This window comes from Nicotiana tomentosiformis, chromosome 5 (genome assembly GCF_000390325.3).
Source record: "Nicotiana tomentosiformis chromosome 5, ASM39032v3, whole genome shotgun sequence".
Classification (NCBI taxonomy): domain Eukaryota; kingdom Viridiplantae; phylum Streptophyta; class Magnoliopsida; order Solanales; family Solanaceae; genus Nicotiana; species Nicotiana tomentosiformis.
Window position 1 is genome coordinate 128,677,224 of NC_090816.1, and position 10,935 is coordinate 128,688,158.

The 10,935-nt window shown below is 36.8% G+C and overlaps 1 protein-coding gene across 1 annotated transcript; it reads right to left on the reverse strand.

The window, feature by feature from the left end:
• Positions 1-5,401: 5,401 nt before the first annotated feature.
• Positions 5,402-10,592, reverse strand: LOC104087226 (dicarboxylate transporter 2.1, chloroplastic-like). The gene is made up of 4 exons (XM_009591638.3): positions 9,626-10,592; positions 8,357-8,670; positions 6,711-7,159; positions 5,402-6,018 (listed from the first exon to the last, which is right to left on the reverse strand). Exons 1-4 carry the CDS (start codon positions 10,265-10,267, stop codon positions 5,903-5,905), a joined length of 1,521 nt encoding a protein of 506 aa, XP_009589933.1. The 5' UTR covers positions 10,268-10,592; the 3' UTR covers positions 5,402-5,902.
• Between the last annotated feature and the right edge of the window lie 343 nt (positions 10,593-10,935).

A 10,935-nucleotide genomic window follows, 5' to 3' on the forward strand; every position in this document is an offset into this window, starting at 1 on the left:
AGTAGAAGATGACATTTACCAAATACTTACTAATATCTTTAAAAATTTCCAATACAGTGCAACCCATAATCATCCCAAAATCCGGTGTCACAAGTGCATGAGCATTTACTAGGGAATTAAAATAAACTACAGCATCTGTCTAGAATATAAATTAGACAGGATAATATAATAACTCTGAAGGAGACTCTGTTAGCTGCGGATTGTAATATAGAATGCAGCTCACCTATGTCCCCACAATTATTAACCACACCTCTGCGCCCACAAGACCGCTATACATATATGTACCTGCACAATAAAATGTGCAGCAAGTGCAGCATGAGTACGAAAATAACGTGTACCCAGTAAGTATCAAGCCTAATCTCGAAGAGGTAGAGACGAGATGGCGGACTATGATACTCACTATGGGTCAATAATATTAAATAATCATGAAAATAGAAATATTTATATCAACGTGATTCACAGAGTTAACAATAATTTTATTGAACCAGCATAAGTAATTAAATTCCTTCAATTCCAATAATTCTCAATATATTATTTAAATTTCTTCAATTCAAATAATTTCTAATCTATTAATTAAATCCATCAATTTTAATAAATTTCCAATTTATCAAATAGCTTTACAAGCTGTAATAAACTGTCCAAGTATCGTGTAATTATTATTATTATTATTATTATTAAGCACGATTTCTGCCGAGGTCGTACGGCCCGATCCAAAGTTTCGTGTACACCATCGAGGGACGTGCGGCACGATCCATAGATGCATCTATCCTGCCGAGGCGTTCGGCCCGATCCACAAGAAAGGAGGACATTTTCTTATGTACCTCCGGAATAAGAGAATTTATTGTAAAATTTATTCGAGAGGATAATAATTTATTTCAACAATTAATTAATCTAAACAAAAAAATTAAACATATGAAAATTTCATACTTTTCTACCTTCAATAGCAATTCAGAATATATACATCAAATATTTTAATTAATAAAGAATATAATTTACACAAGTAATTCATGCTTTGAGTCCTAAACTACCCGAACTTTAGCATTAATAGTAGCTACGCATGGACTCTCGTCACCTCGTGCGTACGTAGCCCCCGCAATTAGCAACAATTATTCAATTTAATCCCTATGGGGTAATTTTTCCCTCACAAAATTAGACAAGAGACTTACATCGTCTTGCTCCAATTTAATCCACTATAAGGCCTTTTCCACGATTATCCAACTCTTTTTGGCTCGAATCTAGCCAAAATAATTCGATACAATCACTAAAAATTATAGGAATCAATTCTATAAGAAAATACTAGATTTTTAATAAAAATTATGAAATTAATTAAAAATTCGTTTGTGGGGTCCACATATCGGAATCCGACGAAAGTTATAAAATCCGACAACTCATTCAATTACGAGTCCAACCATACCAGTTTCACTAAAATCCGACTCCGAATCGATACCGTAATCTCAAAAATTCGTTTCTATGAGATTTCTAAAAAAAATTCAAATCTCAATCTCAAAACACTAATTAAATGGTGAAAATAATAATATATTTATGTTTATAGACCAAATCCAAGTTAGAATCACTTACCCCAATGTCTTTTCCTTGAAAATCTATCAAAAATCGCCTCTACTCAAGCTCCAATTTGTTAAAAATGGAGAATGAGACGAATGCCCTCTTTTATAAGCCTCGATCCTTAGCCTCGATCCTCGGCCTCGATTCACAACCTCGATCCACAGCCTCGATCCTCGGCCTCGATCCTCAGCCTCGATCTTGTGAGCACGATTTTGGGCCTCGATTTTGGGCTATAATTTCCAATAGAAAGGAAAATTTGCAGCAACTGTTTTAAGTCCAACTTTTGATCCATTAACCATCTGAAGCTCACCCGAGGCCCTCGGGACGTCAACCAAATATATCAACAAGTCCTAAAACATCATACGAACTTATTTGAAATCTCAAATCACATAAAACGACGCTTAAACCATGAATTATGCTCCCATTCAAGCTTAATGAAACTTAAAATTTCCAACTTCTACATTCGATGTCGAAATCTATCAAATCAACTCCGTTTGACCTCAAATTTTACACACAAGACATAAATGATATAACGGAGCTATAAAAATTTTTGGAACTGAATTCCGACTCCGGTATCATAAAGTCAACTTCTCGGTCAAACTTCCAAACTTAAATTCTTATTTTTAGCCATTTCAAGCCTAATTTAACTATGGACTTCCAAATAAAATTTCGAATACGCTCATAAATCCAAAATCACCATACGGAGCTGTTGGAATCATCAAAATTCTATTCCGGGGTCGTTTCACATAATTAGACATTCGGTCACTATTTAAACTTTAACATTTTAATGTTTTATCAAAATTCCATATCTCGGGCTAAGGACCTCGGAATTTGATTTCGGGCATACTCCCAAGTCCCAAATCACGATACGGACCTACCAAAACTGTCAAAACACTGATCCGAGTTTGTTTGCTCATAATGTTGACCAAAGTCAAACTTGACCTTTTAAAGCCAACTTAAGGAACCAAGTATTCCGATTTTAACCCAAACACTTCCAAATCCCGAACCAACCATCCTCACAAGTCATAAATCATTTAAAGCACATACGGAAAGTTTTATTTAGGGTAACGGGGTTCTAAAAATCAAAATGACCGGTTGAGTCGTTGCACTCTCTAAATCTTAAGACAATTGATGCAAAGTGTTTGAAGGCTAATGTGCAAAATGAATCGTGGTGTTGGCACATGCGATTTGGGCACTTAAATTTTGAAGTGCTCAAATCAATGGGAGAAAAGAACATGGTGCATGAGATACCATCAATAAGTCATCCCAATCAATTGTGTGAAGCTTGTCTTCTTGGAAAATATGCAAGGAGGAGTTTTCCAAAGGAGGCCATGTCAAGATCAATCAAGCCGCTTCAGCTTGTTCACACTGATGTGTGTGGACCAATCAATCCACCTTCCTTTGGTAAAAGTAAATACTTTCTACTTTTTAATAATGAATTTAGTAGAAATACTTGGGTTTATTTCTTGAACCAAAAATCTGAAGCTTTTGATACTTTTAAAAATTTTAAAGTACTTGTAGAAAAAGAAAGTGGCTATGAAATAAAAGCTTTAAGGTTCGATAGAGGAGGCGAATTCACTTCAAAAGAATTTAATGACTTTTGTAAATCTCATGGAATTCGTCGTCCTCTAACGGTACCTTATTCACCCCAACAAAATGGAGTTGCAGAGAGAAAGAATCGAACCTTAATATGGCTAGATGTATGTTAAAAGCTAAAAATATGCCCAAAAATTTTTGGGCAGAAGCTGTATCTTGTGCAGTTTATTTGAACAACAGGTCTCCAATAAAGAATATTAGAGATCAAACCCCTCAAGAAGCATGGAGTGGAAGAAAGCCAAATGTCAAGCACTTGAAAATCTTTGGGAGCATAACCTATGCTCATGTGCCATATCAAGGGAGAGCGAAGCTTGACGATCGAAGTGTCAATCATGTGTTTGTTGGCTATAATACGAGTTCAAAAGTCTACAAGCTATACAACCCAAGTAGCGGCAAGATGGTGGTAAGTCACGATGTTGCATTTGATGAAGAATTGGCATGGAACTGGGAAGCTCAGGAAGAAAGTTCATATGATTTTCTTTCATACTTTGGTGATGAAGAAGAACTAGAGACCGTGGAACCTATGCAGGATACAACTCCACCTCCTTCTCTAACAAATGTTGCATCTCCCCCTTCTCAAAAAAGTTTAAATGAACAACCGCAAAGGACAAGGAGTATTCAAGAGCTCTATGAGGACACAAAAAAAGTTACTAATTTTGATTTTTTATATTGTCTCTTTGCTGATAGTGAACAAATGAACTTTGATGAAGCTGTTGAAGACAAAAGGTGGAGACAAACCATGCAGGAGGAGATCGAGGTAATAGAGAAGAACAACACTTGGGAGTTAACAACTCTTCCCAAGAGTCATCGTGCAATTGGAGTTAAATGTATATACAGGGCAAAGAAGAATGTTGATAGAGATCTGGAGAGATACAAGGCACGACTTGTAGCTAAAGGCTACAAGCAAAGGCAGTGCATTGCCAAGAAGGAAGTCAAGCTCAAATATGTGAAGTTTCATGATCAGGCTGCAGATATCTTTACAAAGCCTCTTAAGTTTGAGAATTTTTAGAGATTGAGATCAAGTCTTGGAATGAAAAAGAAAAATTAAAATTAAGGGAGAGATTTGTGGGGCTCATATTAAAGAAAAACAAAGAAGAAAATGGGAGGTGCCTAACTTTGTTGAAGAAAATGGGAGATGCCTAATTTTGTTGACAACTTTGTTGAAGAAAATGGGAGGTGCCTAACTTTATTGACAACTTTGTTGAAGAAAATGGGAGGTGTCTAACTTTGTTGAAAAATTATAGGACTAAATCAACAACAAGACATCTTCTTTGTAGTAGTTGAATGTCATCTCTTACTATAAATAGAGGTCTCCATTCTTTATTTCAATTACACCAAAATAAGAGAGAAGCAATAGAAGTTAGAGAGAGTAATCCACAGATTGTAGTATGTGAGATAAATAGTGAGTGCGAGTAATATTGTAGTGAAGTGTTTTAAATAAAGAGTGTTAATTCTTTCAGGATTGTAGTAGTCTCTTGACACTACTAAGTTGTAATATTATAGTGGTTATATTGCTCCGCTCGGGTATTGTATTTTACCCATTAAAAGAGTTGGTGTCGTTGTTACTCTCTTGTGTTATTATTATTTGTCGTGGATATTATTCGTGGGCGGGATTATTATTTTTCCCAACAGAGAGTAGGGTGGTCAACTTAGAGGGTGTCCGCCACCTCTTCACACGCGTCCCCTGACTTCCTCGGTAGCGCGTACCTCAGGGCGAATGTAGCCAAATGGATCAAGGTAGTGGATTGTGAATCTACCACGTGCGAGTTCAATCCATGTGGTTCACTCATCAAGAACGGATGGTTCTAAAGTAGGTGTCAATCCGAAGGCAACAGCCAGAGGGCTTATTATAGTATCTTTAATTACCATCACTGAGCTCTAACAAGTCATGCAAAGATTAAAGCTAATTTTTCCATAAAGAGGTAGTTATTAAGATGTCCAACTGATGGGATTTCAGAAATTGGTCAAATCAAAGAACTTTTCTTGTTTAAGATGCAGTTAGAGGTCAAATTCCACACTAACAATTAACTGCATCAAAAGATCTTTAATCTACTGATGCAACAAGGCTTAGCATGAGAAACTGAATGGTAATCAGCTAAAATAAACAAGCTCAGATACTTGTACCAATCAAATTAATAAACTATAGCCTCTTGTACCAATCAAACTGTTTTGAAATAAACAAGCACATATAATGGTAACCCATGCGCAAGAGATATATGTGAGGCCCAATCCAAGTCATGTATTGGAAAAAACTATTTTTGATATTTTGAGTTTACAAAAAATATCTCCAAATGCATGCTTACCAGGTTCATTTCCTGGAATTAAAAGCAGTCATTATGTCATTCCTGACATTAAACCATAAACACAATTAACGTTATAGCCATTTCAGATCTTGGCTATTACTACCCAGTCGTTGCCTCCTTACTTATATATACAGATTTTGATTTCTATTCAGTACTAACGAGGAAACACATTCCTCTCTTTCTCTCGTTCTTCGATAAGCTTCTGGGCAATTGTATTTATGCAAAACTCCAAACTTCCCATCACGAGTGCACGTGTTTGGGAGTGTCGTGTAACCTTCGGGAGCGACCGATCTCAACGATTTGCACCTAAGCTTGGCTGAAATCGCTTTTAAGATAGTGGTTTGACACGACACAGTATTTATTTCAATAAGTTTTTTCTGTTCTTCTATTGTTAATATTGCCATATTTTCCAACACAAGATTCACTTGCGTATTTCAGTCTTAGTAAAGGCCAAGAATCTTCCACCAGCCAGCTCCTACTAATCCCCATATGGCAATATTAATAAGAGCTATGGTAATGCCCATTTTGAAGACATCGCGTAGTTCCACATAACCAGCTGCCAAAGAAGAGCAACAAAATGAGATTAATTAGTTCAACATCCTAAAAAGCAAATGAAAAGAGAACAGTTACCAAAATATAGATAACTGTTATCTTAGACCGCTTAGAGATAATCTTAATGGACATAGGGATCCCGGTGCACAAGGCATCCCGCGTTCACGCAGGGTCCGAGGAAGGGCCGCATCCAAGCGGGTATGATGTAGACAGTCTACCCTAATAGAAGCATTGCTTCCACGGCTCGAACCCGTGATCTATAGGTCACACGTAGACAACTTTACCGTTGCTCCAAGGCTCCCATTAACGGAGATAGGGCATCCCGACGCACAAGACATCCTTCGTTTACGCAGATTCCGGAGAAGGGCCGCACCCCAAGAGGGTGTAATGTAGACAGTCTAAACTAATGCAAGCATTAGTAGCTGCTTCCACAGCTCGAACCCGTGACCTATAGGTCACACGGAGACAATTTTATCGTTGCTCCAAAGTATTCTGGGTCTACGCAGGGTCCGAGGAAGGGCCGCACCCCAAGAGGATGTGATGTAGACAGTCTACCCTAATGCAAGCATTAGTGGCTGCTTCTACGGCTCGAACCTGTGACCTATATATCACATGAAGATAACTTTACTGTTGCTCCGAGGCTCCGCTTCATAATCTTAATGGAGATAATTTATCAAATATACTTAAAGAAAATACCTCCATAATATACTGCAGCTTGACCACTGCTATAATGTGTCAATGCACCAAAAAGATTACTGAAGTATCCCAATAACAATGTAGCAAGAAGACTAGGAATTTTTGATGCCAAACACATTCCAAGAAATGCTGGGTACAAAGCTGCCACATGAGCAGTTTGACTAGCAAACAAGTAGTGAATAAAGTAATATGTTCCTAGAAGTATACAAAATGCTCCAAACCAATGTAGTGAAAGAGAGTTGAGGAAGTTAGCCACAACATTTGACATCCAAGCAACAACTCCCAGAGTAGTTAATTGTGTTGCCATCCCTATTAAAACTCCAAACCAAGCTAAGGTATCCCATGCTGATTTTTCAGTTAAGCAATCATCCCAAGTAAGTATTCCAAATGCCAAAAGTAGTGACAATCCTAGCATTGCTGTGATAACACTTGCTAGCCCAAGAGCCTCTCTGTATTAAATGAAAGTTGTTTCATTATCAAACATAGGCTACAATGACGGAAAAAAAGGCAGGCCAGTGCACAAAGCATTTCGGGTTCACGAAGGGTCTGGGGAAGGGCCGCACCCCGAGGGGGTGTGATGTAGACAGCCTACCCTGATACAAGTATCAGTGGCTGATTCCACTGCTCGAACCCGTGACCTATAGATTACGCGAAGACAACTTAACCATTGCTCCAAGGCTCCCGGCCTTCATAGGCTACAATGAAATAGAGAAATAAAGAAAAGAAATATGGCAACATTTTAAGACTAGTGCACAGGTTAATCTGGTCATGAGCAGAGGGATATGAAGCACATGTATTTAATATATAAACACAACAAAAGCTCTAATCTTTTGGAACAAGAAATGTTCTTCTATGCATCAGACTACCTCCCTCCTTATTGCAGTTCTAGGAAATCTAAAGAAGTAAAGATCATGCTGATTGTTAAGAAAATGGACCTCGATCATAACTCAATCCCAGAATCTAGTTCATGAGTGAGGGTCGCCCGAGACCATATTAAGGAGACAACAACTCATTCTCTCAAATAATGTAGGATACTCTAACATCCTTCCCTCCCTCAGCAAACCCCATGCTGGACATTTGCAGCAACAAAAACATAATATGGGAGCCTAACATAGGGTAAACAAAGAATAAGGATTCGTTTGGCTCTAATACCATGTTAAGAAAATGAACAATTGGGCTAAATTTAACCCCAAACTAAATTTACATCCTGAGACAATGATTGTCCAAAATCATATAAGGACACAACAACACATTCCGCTTTTAAGATTGAGTTAGACCCAAAGTCTATTTCCTTAACCATGAGAACCTAAGACTAGAAAATTTTCTTCTTGAGTGTTAAAAATAGTGATTGCACCATCTAATATAGAGATAGCACATTCACCAGTATATATAACTTGATTTTGTATTACCTTTATGCTAAATTCTATGTTGCGCGGACTTTCCAAAATAATATTGCACCCTTGTCAAATCTTCCAAAAATATACTATTTTTGGGGGATCCGACACGCACTCGTCGACATTTTCGGAGAATCCGAGCAACATAGGCTATATTGGGGACAAAAAAATACATTTCTTGTGTCAATGAAACTCATTCACAACCAAAAGGAAGATTGAAAACACATAAAAACATAAGTATTTGAACATTACCCAGAAATCCATAATGCAACAGTTACAAGCATCACTATCATCATAACCCACTGATCACTTTTGATGGGACCCATCTGCTCTAGCTTCCTTCTAGCCATTAATGGAGCATCTGGTGTGTTCTTCATTTCTGGAGGGAAAATCTTGTATAGAATAGCTGGACTTGCTAGAAGAGATATAATTGCTGGTAAGCTTGAAACCTTGAACCAAGTTAGCCATTTATTTGATGTTTTCACTCCTAACCCCTCAGCTAATTTTAAACATAATAAGTTATTTGCAGCAGCTGTTAGGAATAGGGCACTTGAGCTATTAGAAGCCTGTAAATGCATCACAACATAAATAGCATTAGTGATAGGAATTATCAGAAATGGAACTAAAATATACAAGACAGAATATTAAACATCTGAATATTAAAATAAATGAAAAGAAGTATATAGTGACGGTCTATGTTGCGTGGACTCTCCAAAATGCTGCCGCACCCGTATCGGATCCTCCAAAAGTACACTACTTTTGCTGGATCCAACACGCATCCAACGACATTTTTTAGAGTCCGAGCAACATAGTTTACAGTTGAGTTTGTTTACTCTTTGAGTCATATACCAAATTCATGTTATGATTAAAACAATAGTATTTAAACTGTCTTCTTATTGTTACAAACATACATAATTATATTTAATGAACCGAGTTTCTATCGGAAATAGTCTCTTTACCTTTACAAAGTAGTAGTAAAGTCTGCGTACGCATGACTTTTCTCATACCCTACTTATGGAATTACACTGGGTTTTGTTGTTGTTATTGTACATGATTATATTTATTTTTTATAATATCAGATCATCTAAATAATAACTATGTATAATCATTCGTAAAAAGTGTTATTAGTAACGTGAAATTTTTTATGAAGAAGTTACATATTGTTATAGCGTGTTACTAATTTAGGTATAATCATTCGAATGTTACATATTGTTACATAGTGTTATAGCATGTTACACATTCTCCCCCACTATGTATAATCATTAGTAAAAAGTGTTATTACTAATTTTTTATGAAGAAGCTACCTATTTTATGAAGAGTTACCTATTGTTATAAGTAAATTTGACCTTACAGTGTAAGAAACAAACATTGTCAATGAACTAAATTTAAACTCCGAAAAAGAAAGCAAGTCGTCTAGTCAACAAATAGTGTAAAAATATGTTGTTAGTATATATAAGTTAAATTCATAAAACATACTAGTACAAGTTAGTGAATATAAGTAAACAATAAATTAAAGCTAACCTGCAATTGAGCTTGAATAAGATAAGCACCAAGTTTCTTAGAAGAATCATCCTTTGGGTGACTATCAGCAGTAACAGCCAATGACTTAATAATAGGCAAGAATATACCACCAGCTCTAGCAGTTGTACTTGGAATAGCAGAAGAAATTGCAGCCTCACTCAAAGCCAAACCATAAGACAAACCCAAAGTATTTTTCCCAAGCCAACTCACAAAACACAAAGCAACTCTATCACCAAGTCCAGTCTTAATAAAACCTCTTGAGAAAAAGAATGATACAACAATTAACCAAATAACTTCATTTGTGAATGCAGCGAATGCTGCGGCGAATGTTAAGGTTTTTGTTATAACGGCGATCGTGAGGCAAAGGAATGCCCACGCACCCACTGGCAATGGGCTAACGATCAGGCCGCAGATAGTTGTAAGGAAAATGGCTAAAAGTTGCCACGCTTTAGTGGAAAGTTGGTGGGGTTTTGGTACCGCAAAGCGGAAGAGTATGCCTATGGCTAATGATATTGCTAGTGGTATTAGTTTTGCACCTTTCCATTTTGAGAGTGAGAAGCGGCGGCGGCGGCGGCGGTCGGTGGTGGCGGTAGCAGTAGCGGAAGTGGTGATAGGGAGGGGAGAATTACTTAGAGTCGACATTAACTACCACTCGCAAAAACAAAATTCAAAACTTTAAGGTAATGGATACAAAGTGTCACTGTCGCAAGGAATAATACTTTACGTTTGATTTAAAGAATACTCACGTTAAATATATATTATGAGATGAAAATAACGAATGCACTTGCTTCAACTACGATGTTGTGATCTGCATTTGACATCAAAATTAGAAGAATTTAGCACGTATAAAAGGAAAAAGTTCACTTGATCATGCATTAAAACAGTCGCGACACGAAGTTTCTTACCTTTTGGTAATGTCACACAACTAAATCTGTCACTCGTTGAGTGAAGCCTTCTGTTCTTTGAAAACCTTAACATTGACTGATTCACTTCAAACTGGTGGTCATGTACTTATGTACTATATGGTTTTGGCTATTTTTATGGGTAGAGTGGCAAGTGGTGGGAGGAAGAAAATTTGAGAAATAATTGGAAACGGAGGAAAAAAAGGAGGGAAATGGGAGGTGGAGATAAAACCCTTTTGAATTGGATTTTAATTGATTTTTTTTTCGATAATTGGATTTTGGTTAATTCAAAAGGACAATATAAGGCTTACATATGGATATATTATTCTCTACCTTTTTAACAGCTTGTTTGGATGGTTGTTACTTATTTTATCATATCGTGTTGTTACTTTAAATACAATATTTGTT